Source organism: Quercus robur, chromosome 1, assembly GCF_932294415.1.
Source record: "Quercus robur chromosome 1, dhQueRobu3.1, whole genome shotgun sequence".
NCBI classification, from domain to species: Eukaryota; Viridiplantae; Streptophyta; class Magnoliopsida; order Fagales; family Fagaceae; genus Quercus; species Quercus robur.
The window spans coordinates 35,595,687-35,617,032 of NC_065534.1; the positions used below are offsets into that span (position 1 = coordinate 35,595,687).

The 21,346-nt window shown below is 35.1% G+C and overlaps 3 protein-coding genes across 5 annotated transcripts; 1 reads left to right on the top strand and 2 right to left on the bottom strand.

The window, feature by feature from the left end:
* Positions 1 to 505: 505 nt before the first annotated feature.
* LOC126733143 (NEDD8-specific protease 1-like) lies at positions 506 to 3,912 on the top strand. 2 transcript variants are annotated; one of them, XM_050436337.1, is made up of 2 exons: positions 506 to 1,026; positions 2,845 to 3,912. In XM_050436337.1, exon 2 carries the CDS (start codon positions 2,847 to 2,849, stop codon positions 3,591 to 3,593), a length of 747 nt encoding a protein of 248 aa, XP_050292294.1. In that variant the 5' UTR covers positions 506 to 1,026; positions 2,845 to 2,846; the 3' UTR covers positions 3,594 to 3,912. The 2 variants fall into 2 exon arrangements, with proteins under 2 accessions (XP_050292294.1, XP_050292302.1); XM_050436345.1 differs by having other exon boundaries at positions 970 to 1,135.
* Positions 3,913 to 4,340: 428 nt separating this feature from the next.
* LOC126733132 (arogenate dehydratase 2-like) lies at positions 4,341 to 9,936 on the bottom strand. 2 transcript variants are annotated; one of them, XR_007659636.1, is made up of 13 exons: positions 9,510 to 9,936; positions 9,373 to 9,431; positions 8,633 to 8,725; positions 7,962 to 8,162; positions 7,797 to 7,877; positions 7,257 to 7,352; positions 7,083 to 7,160; positions 6,851 to 6,940; positions 6,680 to 6,747; positions 6,428 to 6,509; positions 6,260 to 6,335; positions 5,588 to 5,713; positions 4,341 to 4,837 (listed from the first exon to the last, which is right to left on the bottom strand). XR_007659636.1 is itself a non-coding variant. In XM_050436323.1 (12 exons), the coding sequence occupies exons 1-11, from the start codon at positions 9,814 to 9,816 to the stop codon at positions 6,276 to 6,278; spliced, it is 1,215 nt and encodes a 404-aa protein (XP_050292280.1). In that variant the 5' UTR covers positions 9,817 to 9,935; the 3' UTR covers positions 4,341 to 4,837; positions 6,260 to 6,275. The 2 variants fall into 2 exon arrangements, 1 of the variants encoding a protein (XP_050292280.1); XM_050436323.1 differs by lacking the exon at positions 5,588 to 5,713 and having other exon boundaries at positions 9,510 to 9,935.
* Positions 9,937 to 19,902: 9,966 nt separating this feature from the next.
* On the bottom strand, positions 19,903 to 20,353 carry LOC126705037 (uncharacterized). Its single transcript, XM_050404019.1, has 2 exons — positions 20,213 to 20,353; positions 19,903 to 20,100 (listed from the first exon to the last, which is right to left on the bottom strand). Exons 1-2 carry the CDS (start codon positions 20,351 to 20,353, stop codon positions 19,903 to 19,905), a joined length of 339 nt encoding a protein of 112 aa, XP_050259976.1.
* Positions 20,354 to 21,346: the final 993 nt, after the last annotated feature.

The window sequence follows — 21,346 nt, forward strand, 5'->3', positions numbered from 1 at the left end:
ATGGACTCGGGTACTGCTAACACAGTACTCAAGTTTTATGTATTCGAGTATCAATGGGCATGATTCCACTCAAGAGTGCCAATACAGATTGATAACCGAGCTCATGAAGCTCGGGTACCACAATATACAGTACTCGAGCCCATGAAGCTCGAGTACCACACTATACAGTACTCGAGCTTCATGGGCTAGAGTACCAACTAGAATTTTTTGATACCAGATATCCATGTCATCATGCCACGGTGGAATAGAAAATAGTGAACTTGAGTTTAGTGAGCTCGAATAATAGAAAAAGTGGTAGATCCCCATTTAGTTCCGAAACTGTGTTTTTTTGCTAAAATTTTTATAAAATAATGATATTTGGCCATTTTGGCCCTCTTCAGCAATAAACCCACTGTTCACACCCCCACTGCACTTGGCAGTGGATGATAAGAACCCGTCAGAAATCATGCCGGAAATATCACTGGATCTGAGAATCCATAAACATAAGCAGAGCCTCAAGAGAGGGAGAGGACCCATAAGCACAAACAAAGAAAAAATTATATTGATTATAAAAATAAAGAAACAAAAGGGAGAAAATCCATTTCATTTCAATTCAAACCAGACCCATGACAAAAACCCACTGTAGAAATGGCAAGAGAGAGCTCAGTATCAAACTACCAAGTCCGAAATCAACCAAATCCCAACAAAAAAGAGGAACAAACCAACAAGTGCAGCTCATTCTTTCCTCCTCTCTTGCAGCTCTGTTTGTGAAAGTTTCTCAGATTCGGTGCAGTGAGTACTGGGTTACTGCCGAAGAGTGGGGTTAAAGAGAAATAAATGATAATTTGTGGCCTTGTTATTACCATTAGATTTTATAGACGCCACGTGTCGTTCATCTGTTCAAAAAAGGAGAAAGCATGAGACAATAAAAACTGTAGAGGAGCCGGACCCATTATAACTATCCCACCAATTTTGATTTCTCTCTCACCGACACTAACATAGCTGAGAAAGATCTTTCTCCACCACTTCTTTAATCGCTCTGAAACTGTAAGTCTCTCCCATTCTCAGCCCTTCATTTTCTTCTTCTTCTTCGTCTTCTTGTTATACAATTTCCCTCTAATTTTTAATGGTCTCCATGTACTGAAGCAAAGATTAGGTTTGTTGTTCTTGTTCCTTGATGACATTTATTTATTTATTGGCTTTTAGGATAAACTTTCTTGATGATTGAATTCAATTATTTGAATGAATTAAAAAAAAAAAAAAAAAAGTGTTGGCATTGGCTTCTTAGCGAATCTTGGATGGGAAAGAAACCCATTTGTTTACTTTTTGAAAAATGTGAAACAATTTAGTTGTTGATAAAATGACAAATTTCTCATGATATACAAGAACTTGAATTTGGAAGGTTTTGGTTGAGGTTCTATGAAGGGTTTTAAAGAGGTTTTTGTCATGTGAGGCAATGGTCATAGTACGTTCTTGTAGGATTTCAGTTTGGTATGAGGGGTCATCAGAGTTGTGTGTGTAAGTATAGCCCTCTTAAAGGGTCAATTGGGAATAAGGAAATAACTAATTGTTTATGGGGTGAGTGGGTCGTTGCTGTAACAAGTTAGATAACTTGTCTAAATAAGTACTCCCCATGTATGTATGATGGTGATATAAACATGCCTCCTTTTTTTGTTTAAAGAGTTGATTGGTAGCTCATTTATGGTATGGACTGGTAGGATGGTGGGGTGAAATATTTTTGAGAATGGACAGAATTCTTGTTTGGAAAATTCTGGTCTGGAGGATAGTTCTTTTGACTTTTTTTAATCACATGATCTATCTAATAGTCATGCGACCTTTTTAGATGAGTTAATGAGTTCTGTGATTGAAATATACATGGATGATCATTTGAATCACTGTGTAATGTATTGAAGGAGATTACTCCAAATTGATTTGAAGGAAAACTTTGTTCTTGAGGAAATACTTAATATATCTTTTCAGTTGTTGCTCAGTCCATGTTAGAAGCTAATGAACTGTGATACTCATCATCAACATTAATGTTCATTGTTCTACTTAGAACTATCAGCTTTATGTTACTTATTAAAAACAAAAGGAGCTTTATTGAAAGTACTCCATGTAGTAGATTGACTATGAGAGCCTTGTTAACATTTTTTCCCCATAAGAAGCATAAGTATGAGATCTAAAACCAAGTCGAAATCAATAATGGCCCATTTTAGATTCTGTATCTAATGAGCATCCAAGTTAGAGTGAGGAAGCTAATCTTGGAAGTCTTTAGCTTGTAGGCTGGGATTCATTCTGGTTATACATATCAGATAAATTATTTGGAAGACCCTGAATGTACTTGAAATATGAGAAATTGTTTAATATAGTTGCTTTGATGTAATCACGGAGTATGATCTCATCAGAGATATTAGGTTTATCTTTTCTTCAATGGTTGCTTTAAATATGCGGTGATTACTTGAAGATCTCATTTTTGTGAGGATGTTTCTTTGTCATGCAACTTATAGAAAAACTAGTGCTGATGAAAATCAAGTGCTCTTCCCCAAGAATCATTTTTCTTGCCAGAAATTAATACGACTTGACTCCCCCACTCCCTTACAATATCCTGGGTCCTGCCTTAAGTTAATAAAGTAAATTGTATGGCAAAGCTTTGCATGGATTGTGAGTCCCCTCCCACCCAGAGTTAGAGATTTAGGAGAATTCTGTTTTGAAAAATCTGGAGCTATTATAAAGGGAAAGATAATAGATTAGGATGATGTAATGCCAACACACAAAGGATTGTATTTCTTCTCTATCTCAATGGTGTACTGTTTAAGTTTAAATAACAGAGCTTGGCTTCATCTAATTTGAAGTTTATTTGACCAGGAATGCATACTGATATCCACTTAATGGGAAATCCTGGAGCCAACGAAAAGATACTTAGCTACAATGATGTTGTACTCAGACAATCTGATATGGACATCCTTAGTGGCCCATATTTTCTCAATGATCAAATCATCGAGTTCTATTTCAGTTACCTTTCTTCATGCTATCCTGCTCAGGAAATCCTACTTGTTCCACCTTCCATTGCTTTTTGGATAATGAATTGCTCAGCTGTGGAGAGTCTCAAAGATTTTGTTGAACCCCTTCATCTTCCTGACAAGAAACTGGTAATCTTTCCTGTAAATGACAATGAAGATGTATGCAAAGCTGAAGCTGGGTCTCATTGGAGCTTACTTGCATTCGAGAGAAATGCTAATGTATTTGTTCATCATGATAGCAATAGAGGAATTAATGATTGGCATGCTAGACGACTATATAAGGCTGTTGTTGGATATATAGGGGCCTCCGATTCAGCATCAACTGCTAGTTATCTAGAATGCACTGATTCACCACAGCAAGTGAATGGTTATGATTGTGGCTTGTATGTTACTGCCATTGCAAAAGCTATTTGCAGCTGGCATAATAGTGGTGAAGACAAAGAGGGAGATGGTATGTGGTTTTCTTCTGTGAAGGAGCAAGTCACCCCATCAAGTGTTGCTGAGATGCGTAGTGAGATCCTAAGCCTCATCAGAAGTTTAATTGGCCATGAGGTGAAGCCTGCCCCACTACAAAACGAGGGTATGAAAGACTAGTGTTATTTGTAAAAGACTTTTAACCAAATTTCTGTTCCGCATTACTCTTAAAGACTCAAAAAGATCTCCAAGAGTGCAAATATTTGATGGCATTTGTTTTTCTTCCCCCTTTTTTTTGTTGGAGGAGGAGGAATGCTATGATTCCTGATTCCTAAGCTTAGGAGATCCATGTAAACTGTAGTCGTTGGCAACTGCCATTAGATACTTTCAGTTACCTTTCTCTTTTTCTTTTTTTGGTTGAAAGATACTTCAGTTACATAGACCATAAAATTGTTGTGCACTTAATGAACACATGAAGAAAAACTATTCTCCTTGTTCACTTTGTTGTGTTCTTAAGATGAGTCTGCTACTCTGCTGTCTTTCGGCAAATGTGGGTTGGCTTCGCATTACATATTCTGAAAGCCTCCGCATGAATTATTCACCCTGGTCTGGTGTTACAATTGCACTTATTCCCAGGCGCTGCTAAGACCATGTCACCAACAAATTTCTGTAGTGGGAGCCTGGGAGGTGACGCTGATCTGTTCTAAATGGGTATGAAAAGAAAATGTGGATCTGTCCTAAATGGGTACTAAAAGAAAATGTAAGGTTAATTTGCGGTCTTTAGGTTGAAGATAAAGTATATAAGCACAATAAAGTCTACATTATTTTCACAACGCTTGTTTCGGGTTATGGTGGGTTAGCATCTCAACTTCTTGTGAAAAATTATATGAAATAAAATTTGGTTATGACCGTAGAAGAACTTCTTAGTTTGAACGTTAAGAAGAGATATCTGGTATATTAAATTTATGCTTCAGTGAAATACATCCAGTGTGAACGATCAAATGAACCAATCCCCCCTCAAAAAAAAAAAAAATTAAAAAAATAAATAAATAAAAAAATCAAATCAAATCAACCAATAGAATATATTGAATAAGCAGGAAAAAAAAAAAAAAAAAAACCCAATAAATATTCCCGAGAAAACCTCAATCACATGAAAAGCTCCCACCTCTCTGAAAAAGGGTATCTTTAAAGTACCAACTAATCTATTAATTACAAGGTCAACATCGAGAGAAGACAACACAGTCGCATTGCTGTAACAACCAAAATTTGGTGGTGCAGTGATTCACAGCATTGGCCACAAACATGTAATGTTCTTTAATAAACCTTCATGTCGATCAATATTCCGGAAATTTGAGGATGGAGACAAACAAAAGCTATGAAGGGAAACAACTACCGATATAACATTATTGATCTCTCCAGAAGCCCTGCTCAGCATTGACAAGAAGAGAGAGAATCAGAAATTAGAGGGTATGGAAACGCTGAATGAGATAAAGTAACATCAAAATATTCGCATAAATCAATATATGCTATTTTCCCAAACATTACCCCACAAGGAGCAAGAATATCTATGCAGAAACATCAACTGTAAAATACAGAATTTTGCATGCCGAACAGATTTCGTTAGTGAAGGAAAATCCTACATCAACATCCATTTAAATAATGATTTCTATAAGAGATCAATAAAATAGAAGCCACCAAATTGACACACCCAAAACGTTCCTCTTGAGTATCTATAGTTTGGGCAAAGGACAATCAGTACCCACCAGGCAGAATCTTGCTCCTCTTGTCCAGTGGGATCAGATGGTTTTAAATGTAATTAATGCTCTCTTGGTCATGGAGAGTTTCTTTTAAAAACCCTCTTACTTAAACACCATGTTCACGAAGAGAGAAGCTTTTCCTTAGGAAGAGAGTAGAATCCCCTACTGCTGCAATTGAAATAAGTCAAATAACTAAAAAGATCCCTTCCAATCGAAATGTTATTAATGCTCTACTGCCATCAACCTCCTAGTTTCACCAATCTACATTCCATATATCCCTAACTCCAATTATTCATGAGCCTTTTATTCTCATAATCTAGTCACACTTCACACCAAGTTCTAATTCCTAATTTATTCTGATACTACAAACTATTTTTTTCTAAATATATTTTTTGTGGGGGAGGGGAGATTTGAAACCTTGATGTCTCAGTTAGAACAATAGCCAATAGGAAATGCCATTTGACCTAAAGGTTATTGGCAATGTTATCTGGCCATGGTTGCAACTACTTCGTCAATAAGCTCTATGCACCATGAGATGTCTCCCTGTACAAGTACAATCACTCAATCAAAACAGATCCAGTCAAATGTCAGCAGTTGTTTAAAATTTTTGTAATTTAAGCATAACTTTGATATAGTGAATACCCTAAAATGATTATTTTCAACATTACCCATTCTGTATTTAATATATGGATTTCTGGGAATTGATCATAATGAGAGTGAGAATTCAACTATTACTATTTGCCAGTACGATCTGAACATGTTGCCAAATCAGAGTAAAAGAAAAGCTTCCTATAACACTATAAACAATTAAGCATTCTTGATGCTTGTAATTTATGTATTTGATTGTTTTGGTCCCCTGCTGTATACTTCCTGTATACTTGGGTGACTCCTTAAGACTATGAATAAACTTTTCTTTACTTATGAAAAAAAAAAAAAAAAGGCATTCTTGTTTACTCAGCCAAAAATAATAATAATTATGCATTCTTCTTCAAATAATCATCTACTACAAACTGAAGCCTTTAAGACATCTACATGACAATTTTTCAGATATTTTATATTAACACTTCTGTTTTGACAAGTGACTCTTACCACATTTAGATTTCATTCATAACATGATAGTATCCACAGGATAACTCCCTAGCACTCGAAGGTATGTAGAAAACTCCTGCAAAGAAAGTGAATAATTTCAAATAATGTATGTTTATGATTTTTCCTAAATTAGGTTGGAGATAAGGGATAAATTTTCAAATAACTCACCCTTAGATGCCCTAGAGCGTTCTGTGCATTCTGGTCAGCCATTGATGCTTCAAAGTCCACATAGAAAAGATAGTCAAAGTATCTGTAAAGAGAATGTATACACATAATCAGGTAAAAAAGCCTACAGCTTAAGTCTCTCAGAGATACAACTCAACTTTGAAACCTTGTTGATGAATTTTAATTATGATCGAAAAAATATGCATCAGCACTCTAAATATATGAGGCAGAGAAGATCTTTCTAAGGATATTTACTTTGGATATCCATTGTTATTATCATCAGATGCTCCTACAAGCTGCTTCCGCAAGGGACGACTTTCAATCTGGTAGAACAAAACAAAGAAGGCAATGAACACTGCCTGAACATATACCTGCAAATGAAACTATGAAAAGGCACCATCCATTTGAAGGATAACAAAAACATACCTTAGTAAGGTTGATTTCCCGCAGAGCAAAAACAGCAAGTGCCTTGAAAAGCACTCCAGGACCTTCCTCTAGTGAGAAAACTATACTTGTCTGTGAAATCAATACCACTGTTAGTCATAAACTCAGTTTAAAATAGTTCATGGGCATAGGATCAATCAAGAGAAGAGCTACAAAAGAACAAAATGAAATAGTAATTCAACGGCCAGTAATTTTGCATCTTGAAAGGGCTGACCTTGAATGGCTTATCTGTGCCTGGAACTATGGGTTCCCTCGCCAGCATTAGAAATCGAGTAACATTATCAGAGTCGTCCTATTAAAAAAGGGAGAAAAAAGGGAAATGAGCAACCCAATGAAAACCTGCCATATCCCAAGAAAATCAACACAAAAAAAATGGCTTGGATGCAACCTGAATATCTTGGGCAAGTATGTTCAACCCATAGATCATTGCAGCTGTAGAGCTAGCTACTGCTCCTGTATCATTTAGTTTGTGGAATGCAACATGCTACATAGTTACAACAAGTTCCAGTCAGCAAAAAATAAATAAATAAATAAAAATTTTTAGTTATGTAACACATGCAACCAGTGGGCCTTGAATCCACAACCTCACCCTCCACCTAGCACTTGCAAGAGGATGAGGTACCAGTTGAGGTAGAGCACATTTGCTCCAATCAACAAAAATAATAAACAATCCATGAATAGTTGCAAACAATTAAAGTGATATCAAATAATGCAAAAAAATTTAATGCTCAAGTATAAAAATTAAAGACAATTAAACAAAATTGGGTTCGCCTTAGAGGCCCCTGACCCCTGAGGCAAGAAGAGCAGCTTCCTCCCACCATGACAACAGCAGCTAAAATGTATCATGAAGTAATACCGGCACCATTTAAAAACAAAAATAATTAAAAGATTAGCAAACCTGCTGCTCCACTATTATATCTAGGCATACCTTTGCAGCTCCAGCAGTGTCATCAACTGCTTCTCTGACCAACCCCAACCTTGTTAGCGTGTGCTCACACTGAGCAAGAGCCTGAGATATGACCCAAATTCAAATAAATCTCAGCAAAACAAACTAGAGAAAAGCAAAAAGTACCATGTACCATATGGTCCATACCTGCGGATGACTAAGAACCCTTTTCAGGTCTTCAAGTTTAACACCATGATTGGCCATTAAGCAATGCCGAACTGCAAATTTAACTTCGCCTACAATATGCAATCTGTGCCGGAGTAAAAGATCATAATTTCTGTGGATGCTCCCACCTAAAGAATTCTCAATTGGTAAAACTGCTCTGTCAACAAGCCACCTTTCAACAGCCTACAGTGGAAAAGAAGGGAAAAGAAGACTAATCAATCCCTAATCATTAAAACCACAACATATTCATTTATTGAAAAGGGTCAACCCTTGCTCTTAAGACAAGGCTACAACTGTGCAGGACTTTGGATTAATCATATTAATGCTACAACAATTATGATCAACACACATTCATGGCAAAGTGACATTGTTTCCCCAATCCTAAATATAAAACAAAAATAATCAAAGAGAAGCAGTTTAGTGCTCTAATTGCTTTCCTATCAGCTCCATTGTCATACAACAAGACGGCAACCATGACGGAAGGCTTTGAATAAATCAAATCTTCCCATAATCATCTACACTTATAAATTAAACAAACGCTTCACATTGCTTCCTTAACAGCTGCCATTAGCGTATAAATAAGGTCAAATTATATAAAGCAAAATTGAATAAACATTTGTAAGAATATGGGCAAAGGGTTTAAAAGTATTCACTTCAAAAGCAGTTTCGAATTGCTCGCAAGGCACTGCTTCACAATACGGGTACGCCTTCTCCGCTGCTGACTCACTGTATGCCCCACGAACTCCCTGAAGAAAAAATAAATGCAACATTCAACTTACATTCAGAGCAATGCTAGAGATACAAACATTTCTTTCACTTGAGTTCGCCACCAACACTACTTTTATAAATTATAATGGACCAATCACATCACCAATTGCAAAAGAGGGTGAATTTTTTTATTTAAAACACATTCAAAGACCAATCCTTTAAATCTTTCTCTCACACAATCACAAACAATTGAACAAACACATTGAAAAACCAAAAATAAACTCACATATAGAGTAATGCCAGGGATTAAAGTAACATTTACTTTCACATGGGTTCACCGCTATCACTACTTTTATAAATTATAATGCACCAATCAGATCACCAATTGTGGAAGCAGTGTTTTTTTTTTCTTTCTTTTTTTTGGTTTAAGGTCCGTTGGGTTGGCGTTATGGGAAATTAAAATAGCATTTTTAAAACCCAAAACTCTATTTTACAACCACATCTCCTTGTAGTTTTTTTAACAAATGCTTATTTTAAACTCAAAACAGAGTTTTTCAACCGTTTATATAAACGCACCCTAAAACACATTCAAAGACCAATCATTTCTCTCTCTATCTCACACACACGAACACAAACAATTGAACAAACACATTGAAAACCCATATATATACATATATATGCTGACCTGGTAAGCAACTCGAAGGTGGGAAACAGAGTTAGAAGACTGAGTTGAAGATAAAGGTCCTGTAAGAATCAAACCCAGAATTAAAAAGATGATCACTAACAAAACAATGAATTGAAAACCCTAGAAATGATTGATACTTGGGAGCATATTAGTGTTGTTATTAGGGTCCTTGGAAACGTCGTCGTAAGGGGAATCGACTGGGATCCTCTGCAACTCGGTCTTGCTCCTCCCTCCTACGACGTTGTGATTGTCGTCGGCGTTGTGTGATTGGAGAGAACATGCAAGAACCGGGACATTACGACGGCGGCGTTGTTTAGGGTAAGGCCGGTGAATCGTGACGGCGGCGGCGGCGGCGGTTCTAGATCTGTGATCGGACGGCGAGGGTTTACAGGTGACGTGGCGGGAAATCGGGTTTAGTGGGGACCGAACTATTGAAGATGCCATTGGGACCCAAAGCCAGAGCTTCTGTGCATCAAAGAAGAGGGCGGTGTTTGAATTATAATATTCGATCCTATCTTGTAAACTTTGAATATCGGGAATATCGGCTACTGGATATGTCAATAAAAAAGATACGTGTGGATATGTCAATAAAAAAGATATGTCAAAACATTTTCTCAATAAATTTAATGACAAATCAGATGCAGTAGCTTTTCTAACTAAAATTATTTTCAAAATATTTAAACAAAATTTAATATTTATTTTAAGGGAAATTTTTTTTTTTGATACAATTTTAAGGGAAAATTTAATGAATGATCTAAAAGTAAAACTATTGGTTTAGAAAATAATTTTTAAAGTTTTTATAGGAATTTTTTTGATTTTAAAATTTTTTTTTTATATTTTTCATAAAAATGATATCAAAATTTTATTAAATAATCTATTAAAAAAGTCTTAACTACACCCGTTAATCAGATCTTTGTTTTATTTCAAAAATAGATATCTTAAATTTCTAACTAATTGTCATGTGTATTACAATTTATCTTCTATCTATCTTTATATATTAAGAAGATTCGGAAAGTTAGTTATAACTCTCAAAATATCAAAAATACTCCTAATCTAATTAGATAATCATTATAAAAATAAAAATAAAAATGGAGTTAAAATTGTAATTCAACAAAATTCAAAAAAAAAAAAAAAAAACTACTAGAAACTTCTTTCCTAAAAATTAGCACATTCTCTACTTGAATATATCTCATGCACATTAGAGAAGGAAAAATTGGACACGACCCATAAACCCGACACGAAATTAGCAAGTTATGGGTTGAAACTTAATGGGTTAGTGTCATATTCGGATTGACATGACTGACCCATTTAATAAGCGGGTTGGATTAGTGTTCAATCCATGGAACCTGTTTGACATGTCTGACCTGTTTAATTAATTGACAATTTACCAATATACCCTTCAAAACTTAGGTATAGAAATTTATTAGTTGTTGTGGTTTATTTTTTTTGACATATTATGATTGAATATTTGTGATATTGAGATATGATTTATGATTGAATATTTTTAAAAGTTTTTATAGGAAAAGAAATTTATTTTTTAAAATAATTTTTTATATTTTTCATAAAAGTGATATCAAAATTTTATTAAATAATCTATTAAAAAATGTCCTAACTGCACTCGTTAACTAGACCTTTATTTTATTTCAAAAATAGATATCCTAAATTTCTAACTAATTGTCATGTGTATTACAATTTATCTTCTATCTATCTTTATATATTAAGAAGATTTAGAAAGTTAGTTATAACTCCAAAAAATATTAAAAATACCCCTAATCTAATTAGATAATCCTTATTCTTAAAAAATAATAAATTAGGTTAAAATTGTAATTCAACAAAATTCAACCAAAAAAAAAAAACTAGAAACTTTTTTCCTAAATATTAGCACACTCTCTATTTGAATATATCTCACGCACGTTTGATACATTTTTTTTTCTAAAATTTAGCAAATACTGTAACATCCCAACCTAATTGCATAATTAATTTTATGGGTTTATATGCTTGTTATTATTTTAATTACTTTAAGTGCATAAAGCTTTGATATTTTGATGCTATAAAAGATTAAAATTTGTTTTTAATGATGTAGAAAGAAGCTATATAAAGGCAAGGATATATGTACATAGTTATTTTATTGTTTGGGCCTTTCTAGAATATAAGCTTATAAGGGAGTGGAAAGTAAATTTTTAAAAGTAGTAAATGTGAGTCATCAACTCACTTTTCCTTTAGCAAACATGTGCCCCACCCAAAACTTTCTCCCTAATCTCTTTGTTGCTGCACTGAAGTCATTCTTTTGTGACGTAAATGCACTTTTGGTCCTTACATTTTACACCTTTTTTTTTTGTTCCTACATTTTATTTTTACCACTTTTAGTTCCTAAACCAATTAACGCATGATATTTAAGTCCTTACCGTTAGCCAACTAACGGGGAAAGCTGATGTGGCTGACGGAGAGAATTAAAAATCATTTGAAAACATTAAAAATCCATCGTGGCCAAGTCTGCCATGCCACGTGGCCTTCCCGCCCAAAAAACAGTCACGTGTCCCTCACGTAAGTCAACCACCCACTAAACGTGGTGCGTATACACTGAAAATCCCCAAATCAGCCATGAATCCCTAGAATCACCATTAGCCTCTCTCTAAAACCACCATCATCAACCAGCTCTATCACTTGAAGCCACCATCACCATCAAAACTCATCTCTGTCACTTGAAGGCAGTATTTTTTTTTTCTCTCTCTATATGTGAAAAGGTATTTGCTCCCTCTGTCTATGTACTTATTTATAACTTTACAATATGCTTGTTGGTTAGTTCTGGTAGTAGGGGCCACAATGTTTTTGTATGCTTTTATATGTTACTATTGATTGTGGTCCAAGTGTTCTCTATGTTCTCTATGCTCCCTATGTGCCCCTGTTGAAGAGAGTTAAGTAAGCCTAACAGTATTGTATGAGAGTTTTTTGTGTAATTTGATCATTATGCATTTCTATTTTAGTACAACAGACACAGTTTGAAGTCAGTGTTGTGTTGTGAAAAATTATTTGATTAGTGTTGTATTGGTAAATACTTTATTGAGTGTTGTGTTGTTTGCATGCAGAATGAAATATTTTATTAGGTGTTGTGTTGGTAAATGAGTGTTGTATTGTTATTGCATTATTTAATTGGTATTGAGGGTATGTTGCATTGAAATATAACTTGCATTATTTAATTGGTATTGAGAGTATATTGCATGCAGAGTGAACTACTTCATTTTGTGCTGTGTTGGTAAATGAGCAGTGTTTTCTTAAATAAGAGTTGTTTTGTTCTTTTTCTTTAACTAGCATTGTTTAATGGTTTTGAGTGTATGACATGCAGAATGGATGACCTATTCAGTAGATCTGTGCATCATGGTGGCTATTTTACTGAGAACCCTAAAAAATATGTTGGAGATGAAGTAGATGTAGTTGATAATTGTGATCCTGATAAGTGGTCCAAGGTTGAGATAGAGGGTATATGTAGGGACTTTGGGTACACATCTATTAGCAGGCTATGGTATACAATGCTTGGTATGGACCAAGAAAGGGCAAAATTCCATTTGGTTGTTGATGATGATGATGTCATGTACATGACAGAATTAGTGAAAGGTCATGAAAAGATTCATGTGTATGTGGAGCACCCAATGGATGATCCTATACTAGATGAAGGAGAGGATGTTAGTAAGGGTGTGCAGCCATTGGCAGTGGAGTAAGACCCTATGGGTTATTATAGTGATTATAGTGATGAAAGTGATGATGATGACCATAATGGGGGTGAATTTTACAGTTTTTATGATAGTGATGACATGTATGCTAATGATCAAACTTTTAACAATGAGGATAAGCTAACTGAGGTGGATGCTGAACAGGTGTATGTTAGGAGAGTAGGTGCATAACCCGTTATTGAGGAGGTTAATGCTGATGTTCCCATTGAGGTTGCTGCTTCTCATATGGGTTCAAGGAGAGTAGGTAAAGAACCTATCATTGAGAACCCACCTGAGGTCTTTATTATAAGTGATGGCAATGATAGTGGGGGAAGTGGTGGTGGGATGTTAGTGTAATACCCCAATTTTGTTTTTATGATTATCACCGTACCTTGTCATTTTTAATATAGAGTTGAGGTACTATATGTGTGTGCACACCAAGATGGGAGTAGACAATTTTGTGGTGCTACAAATAGGTGAGAAAAATTAAAGTTTTAGTGCATACAATTTAGTGCGGCAATTAAACTAATAAATAGATAAATAAAGGATGAAGATGTTTTATGGGCTTCTTGGAGACTAAAAAGATAAGCTCAAGTGGATTTTAAACTCCATTCCACTACCCCACCAAGCCCACATCTGTGATGCGTTAAAATATAAGTTGGAGGAAAAGATAAATTAGGGTTTTCATAGGAAGGGTTTTATCAAGGAGGCTAAGAGGTGTTTTTCCTTTGAGTTAGTGCACATACAATTGAAGAGGCAATCAGATTGTTCAAGGTATGATTTCTCACCATTAGAAACAAAGAATTAAAAGTTTATAAGGTTATCTTGGAATTAGTTGTGATGTTAGATTGTTCAGAAGTTTGATTTTGGTCCTAAAATTCTACTTATATTTTACGGTTAGATTTGCCGCTGGGTATCCATGAACAAAGGCATGACTATTACGTTTTCATTAGGATATATATATATATATATATATATAATTCTAGATTGAGCCACGGAATTTCAAGAAATCTATGATTTTGGCTTAAGCCTTCCTTCGAATTTGTACATATAAAATATATGTATATAATTCTAGTTTTGGGCCACTGTGTGTAATCCATGAACTAAGTCATGGATCAAGATATTATTCATGGAGATGGCCTTCATGTGTTCATCAAAGTTATATAATAAAATTCTAGCTTGCCCAATGTGTGAACAAGCCATGGATTACAAATATCTATACAGGTATATGGCTCTTACATTTTCATTGGGGTTTTATATTAAATCCTAGGTCAATGATATTTTTGGCTACTACCTTCCTCATGGCAATATGAGTTTCGATTAATATAAGGGAATATTATTGGTTAGAGCACCATTGGTTAGAGAAACTTTAATTTAGTGTTAAAAGTGTTATTAGTTCAGCAAAGTATAATCCTAGTGAGTCCATTTGTATAGTTCTATAAGTTTTATATTTTGTAGAAGATATTAAGTATATTTCCATGATTGATTATAGGTCCTATGTAAAAGTATTTTGAGACTATTTGGAGGGTGTTTCAGCTGAACTTTCAGAGTGATCTATTAGTAATTACGCATAATACGCAAAAGTTTTATTCTTTAGGTTCTTAGAAGTTAAAAGGGGTTTCAAAAGTTATGTTTTTAAAGCTTAGGTTTTCTAAAGTTTATCGAAAGCATTATTTTTACATCATTGAAAGAGAAACTTCGACTTTTAGACAATGTTTTAAAGAGAAACTTCGAATTTTAAATAATGTTTTGAATGTCCAAAGCTCATTTAAAAGATGATTTCTAAACTAAACTATTTTCCAAAAATAATTGAGTTTCAAAGTAAGTTTTCTAAAAAGGTTCTTGTTCTTTAAGTTTGTTTAAAACCAAGTGATTTCAAAGTCATATTCTTATTTTTCAAATGGTATTTAAGATGTTTCTTTTAGCAAATTGGGTTTTCAAACTTACTCAAGAATTGTAAAAATATTTATATAAACTCTTCATTTCTTATTCATTCCCTAAGAGAGTCAAGCATCCTTTGATTTATGTTCAATTCGATATTGTGATATTCACTATGCCTTTATATTTGAAAGAGTTGTTAATATTAAGAAAATTATTCTATTTTGTATATATTTCGTTTTGTGATATGTGACTCAAAATGAATGTTTTTAGAATTGATTAGATAAATGTCTAAATCTGCTCACAAGATTGTATGTGAGAATATGTGTTAATCCTTCACCAGTAGGGATTAGATGTTGGTATTCACTCACAAGATTGTATGTGAGAATATGTGATGTGTATATGTGACACTGTGCTCTGATCAATTATATGTATGTGTTTTCTAATGATTTTGAGATGTGATTACATATGTATTAAGTGATTCATTATATATATGTTTTGGAATAATTATTTTTGATACCATTGAATGAGTTTGTGAAAAATCAAAATATTCGTGCTTTGCTTGACTCTATTTCGTTGTGTTTTCTGTATGATTACTTACTAGTTGTGTGGCTCACCGCATCAATTACTGTTTTCAGATTAAAGTGTAGTTGAGAATATAAAACCTTTGGATCACGTTGTAAGGTGCAAGGTAGAGCATGGAATTTGTAGGCGACTTCAGTATTACTTGAAGACTTATAGAATTTTAGTTACCTTTATTTTGTAATTCATGTTTTATATTTTGGAGATTATTTTCCAATTTGTGGAGTTTAGATTTTTGTAAGAGGTTATTTATTAAGAGCATTGTTTCTTTGGAGTATTAATTTATTTTGGATTAATTATGTTTATGGAGTTATATAAGTTTAGCAAGTTAGTCATGCATCTAAATTCATGTTCCATGGATTTGGATCTTGATAGTTAGGAACTTTGTTGAAGACAGTAGTGACAGTTGGGATGGTAAGGATGATAATGATGTTGTTGAACCAAGCCAAATGGGTGCTAGTGTAATGAACTCTGATTATGAGAGTGAGGAATTGCACAGTCTGGTGGAATCATCATCTGATGATGAGCTTGGGTATGACAGTGATGATATTTATAAGGATGATAGAAGTACACATGTGGGAAATGGTAAGGGATGGAAAAATGAGGAAGTGAAGAAGTTTCATGTGTTTAAGCTAGTGGCTAAGGCAACGCATATTTCTTTTGAAAAAGATATGCTATTTACAACACCCAAGCAATTCAATAAAGTTATAACAAAATATGCAATTCATGGTGGATGGGGGATCAGATTTGTAAAAAATGGCCTGCAAAGGGTAAGAGCTATTTGCCAGGAAAACTGCAACTTTGTTGCCTATCTAACAAATGTGCCAGGGGAGAGGAGCTACCAACTAAGGACATTGACTTTGGAACATACATGCTCTGGAAGTTTTAAGAATCCCAAGTGTACTTCGTCATACATGGGGAAGAAGTTGATAAAGAAGGTGAAAAGATAGCCCAACATCAAGCTAAGAGACATCCAAGATACTGTACATGAGAAGTATACCCTAAACATAAGTACAAGAAAAGCAAGTAGGGTTAGGGATAAGACTAGAGAATATGTGGATGGGGCTTATACACAACAGTACAACCAACTGTAGAAGTACTGTGTGGAATTAAGGAGGTCTAGTCCTGGCAGTACAATACTTATGAAGGCACATACCTTCAATAATGATGATTTAGTAGCTGAGATGGACTTGGTGTGTGGAGTGCCTTATTTTGAAAGGCTATACATATGTTTGGAGGGATGCAAGAAGGGGTTTTTGGCTGGATGCGAGCCATTCATTAGTTTGGATGCCTGCCATTTGAAAAACAAGTCAAGGGGGCAATTGATTACTACAGTATCCAGAGATCCTAATGAAGAGTATTTCCCACTTGCATATGCAATGATAGAGGCTGAAACCAAGGACTCTTAGACTTGATTCATCAACTTGTTATTTACAGACATAGGTCAAAATATGAGATGGGTGTTTATGTTAGACTAGTAAAAGGTGTGTAGTTAATTCTCCATTTGGTTGTTTCAATATGTACTTAGTCATTGTACTTAGTCATTGTACTTTTAGTCCACTAACTTCACATACTTGCCTATGATATTGTTTGTGACAGGAGTTGGTGCAAACATTCATTAACAACTGGCCACAGTATGAACACAAGATTTGCTACAGTCTACAGACACCTCTATAACAACTTCAGTAAGAACTATCCTGGTATTTTGATCAGAGATATGTTTTGGAGGGCAGCCAAGCCAACTTACAAACAAGAGTTTGATAGAGTGATGGATGAGCTGAAAGAGATTGATGTTGACGCACACAGTTAGTTGGATGCTCGCTTGACAACAAAATGGGCCAGACACATGTTTAGTGAGGATGGCTTGACTAACATCATACTCAACAATATGTGTGAGAGCTTCAACAATAGGATTCTTAAATTCAGATCTAAGCCCATAATTAGCATGGTATGAGTATTTATGATCACTTACAATTAATCATAGTGATTGTTTGGTATTGTTTTTGGTAGTTGTTGCAATTAATATCTAATATTTCATTGTACTTGTATGTGATTGTAGCCTGAGTATATCAGGCTATATCTGATGATTAGGTTCCAAGAGAACAAAGAGAAGGGTGTGAGGCTAGACTCAAATATTTGTGCCAAGGTGATAAAGAGGTTGCACAAGAAAAAGCTAGCAGCCAATAGGTGGTTAACTTGTTGGGTAGGGAAGACACAGTTTGAAGTGAAAAATGGTCTGCAAAGTTTCACTATTGACTTGGTCATTGCACACTGCAGTTGTAGTAAGTGGAACATAACTAGCATACCATGTGTTCATGCAATCACCTGCATATTTTTCAACAGACAAGATGTTGAGCAGTATGTTCATCCCTATTACCATGTCTCTACATACAAAGCATGCTACAAGTCAATCATAGCACTAATCAATGGGCATAATATATGGAGACCAAGTAGTGTGACCTTAGTTCAGCCTACTATCAAAAGAAGACTACTTGGCAGGCCTAAGAAGAAGAGAGCAAGGGAACCTAATGAGCCAACAAGTAAGAGAGCTGGCATCTCTAAGCAGTTGCAAGGCCTGTGATAAGTTAGGGCACAATAGGAGAAGTTGCAAGGGTGAGATTGGAGGGAACTCTTCACTGCCAAGCACCACAAACAGAATTAGCACATATAATAAGGTAATAAAGTGACATTAGGGTGAAACAGTTGCTGTTCAATACTCACTACTAATATTTGTGAATTTCTTGTTTGTAGACCAGCAGAACCACAAGCCATCACAAGTCAGGACAGCCTTAGCCACACCATTTGCACCACACAAACCAGCATGCATAGTTTCAATCCAAGTGCACCACCACAGTTTAGCATGCATAACCCATCCACTCCAAGTGCACCATACCGGTTCAGACTAGGTGCTCCATCCCAGTCTAGGACAAGGTCAGCCCCACAGTTTGCACCATATCAGACCAGTATGCCCTAATCCAATCCATTTGAAGCAAGTAGAGGCACATTCATCCATTCTTATACATAGCAGCATAGCTCCACCCCGAATGCACCACACCAATCAGGTGCACATCACAGCTCCAACAGCAGCAACCCAACTTCAAGGTAAAAAAAGAAAAGGGTGGTCACGTCAGAGACTCTGAAGGCTTGTAAGAATGCATCAAGATACATGGAAACTATTAGATACGTTGTGAGTTAAATCATCTGTGCAAGGTCTAAGGAAATGAAGAGAGCAAGAAGTTGATTTTTCCTTTTGTTGATGAGGGTCACTTGTATTGTGTATTTATGTTAATTGTTTTGTGTATTTATGGTGATAGGGTTAATTATGCAACAATATCCTATTTTGGCTTAACAATGTAATTATGGTGATTGTTTACCAACTGGTGTTTTGGGTTAACTGTGGCAGTTAGTGTTGTAGCTGAACAATGCCAGTGTGTTTTGTGCAATTCTGGTGATGCTAGCAGGTGTTGTTTTGTTTAAAAATGAACTCTTTGTCCTACTTTAATACTCATACCAATGAGTAGCAGTTAATGATAAGTTGAAGATGTATTTCTATTCAATTTGTGTTGTTTAGTTTAATATTGAATCTTGTGTCCTATTTTGGAATACATTGCAATAGTATAGTTGACCTTTATGTGAACTTTATTGTAAGTGATAGCAGTGAGGCAGTTATTGTAAGTGATGGCAGTGATAGCAGTGAGGCAGTTATTGTAAGTGATGACAGTGATAGCAGGTGTTGAACATATATATCTTGGCTTACTTTTGATACTCACATCAATGAAAGACAGTTAATGTATTTGTATTCCAAACAAATCTTATTCTGGTTAATATTGAGTCTGTTATTTTCAGTAGTTAATGAATTTGTAATGCAGTTATTTTTTGCAATAGGTGTATTCATTTCATTCACATTGTGGAATCCATAGGTAGATGCATTTAAATCAGAATTTACATTTACATGGGCACAAAAAGTGTATTCATTTCATAGGGAAGTGGATTACATTGCTAATAACTGGTAGGAGCACAAAATTACTAGGAGGTAATACATGGCTAAACACATCTCATAAAAAAATTATACACACTGCCAGCTCAGCATAAACTAACACTGCCCCACATACTTTACCACTACCAACCCTAATAATGCCCATAACAATCACTACCCTACATGCATCTAAACTGCCAGCTATGTTAACAATATTGATAACAATAGCAACATCAGCAGCAGCAGCACACACCAACAGCCGCACTTGTTACTTACACACAATAGATGGTGCTTAAACACAGCAACAATTTACTCACCCCTATCTCATTAACACTGCTAATCCTACAAACAATCCTACATACATTAACACTGCCAACACTACATACATTACCTAACCAAACACAGAACTACACACACCACCACTAACAACGCCACAACCACAATTAAAAACTTCTCCCTCTGCTTGTAGCTTGCAACCTCAGCCTCAAGTGTGATGATCCTCTGCCTTTGCTGTGGGATAAGCACCTTACCACAAGCACATATCTCATCATCACGCCATTGGAAGAACTTACACTTACGCTTCACCTGAAATGCAAATAATGCTCAGAAAATGAAAACCCATAAACTATTACAGCAACAAATTGAAAAAAAAATACTGAAATTAATTAATGTAGTAAAGCACACTTAAACAATTTACCCAGTAGTTTGGACAACCGTAGAATCTTCTACCAGGATTGTCTGATGTCCATGACACAACTAGGACATGTTTTTTATTACAGTAGCACCTCATTGGTGCTCTCCTCCCCACGCTGAAACTTGTTGAAGAGCTTGCTTCCATTCTGGACTAGGCTTCGAGGAATAGCTGTGTGGGTGGAGGTGAGAAATGTTTTTTGTTGTTAAGGTTTTTGGTACTGATTTGGGGGATTTTGGGTTTTCTGGTACTGATTTGGGAGATTTACATGGTAGTGGTGGTCATGTGAGGGATACATGACTGTTTTTTGGGCGGGAAGGCAACGTGGCATGGCAGACTTGGTCACAGCGGATTTTTAATGTTCTTAAATGATTTTTAATTCTCTCCATTAGCCACATTAGCTTTCCCCGTTAGTTGGCTGACGATAAGGACTTAAATATCATGCATTAATTGGTTTAGAGACTAAAAATGGTAAAAATAAAATGTAGGCACCAAAATAGAAAAAATGTGCAAAATGTAGGGAACAAAAGTGCATTTACGCCTTCTTTTGTTTCTTTATTCTTCTTTCATCTTTCTTTGTTCTTACACAGCAGCACCATCTCACATACCAACAACCCTCCATCTCTCACCGAAACCATATATCTCTCTCTAAAGAAGAAATTAAAAGATTAACACTAAAGTTTTAGCTTCAAAGTTTGTGGGTAAGTAAATAAAAAACTCATCTCATTTTGGGTATTTTGATAGTATAATTGTTTTCTTTAGTTTCCCTTCTTTATTTTCTAATTTGATTGTAGAAGCTGAAATTTGTGATTCTATGTTAGTAATTTGAAAAATTGAAGATATTATGGTCAATTGGATGATTATTAACGTATTTTAATATGTATAGTATAGGTATAAAGTTACCCAAATGAAATGAAGGCCAATTGCATTTATTTGATGATTTTGTGAGAAAATATGTTAAAGCTGTCACTGTGATAGATTGGTGTTTACAACAAGACAAATCTGGATTAAATCATTTTCTATGAATTAGGATGCTAGGAGTAGTTCTTATAAATTCTAAGACATATATGGTTGTAATGGAAGTGGTCTTACAGATATTAGATCAATATAAAAATAATGGTTTAATTTCTAAGTTGCATA

What these genes read in the sequence shown, in the direction of transcription:
- LOC126733143 (XM_050436337.1), top strand. Translation starts at nt 2,847, where the DNA reads ATGCATACTGATATCCACTTAATGGGAAATCCTGGAGCCAACGAAAAG.
- LOC126733132 (XM_050436323.1), bottom strand. Translation starts at nt 9,816, where the DNA reads ATGGCATCTTCAATAGTTCGGTCCCCACTAAACCCGATTTCCCGCCAC. An exon ending in CAACACTAATATGCTCCCAA is followed by an intron (nt 9,432 to 9,509) that starts GTATCAATCATT and finishes TGATTCTTACAG; the next exon opens with GACCTTTATCTTCAACTCAG. An exon ending in TACTTGCCCAAGATATTCAG is followed by an intron (nt 7,161 to 7,256) that starts GTTGCATCCAAG and finishes CTTTTTTAATAG; the next exon opens with GACGACTCTGATAATGTTAC.
- LOC126705037 (XM_050404019.1), bottom strand. Translation starts at nt 20,353, where the DNA reads ATGGAAGCAAGCTCTTCAACAAGTTTCAGCGTGGGGAGGAGAGCACCA. An exon ending in ACGGTTGTCCAAACTACTGG is followed by an intron (nt 20,101 to 20,212) that starts GTAAATTGTTTA and finishes TTTGCATTTCAG; the next exon opens with GTGAAGCGTAAGTGTAAGTT.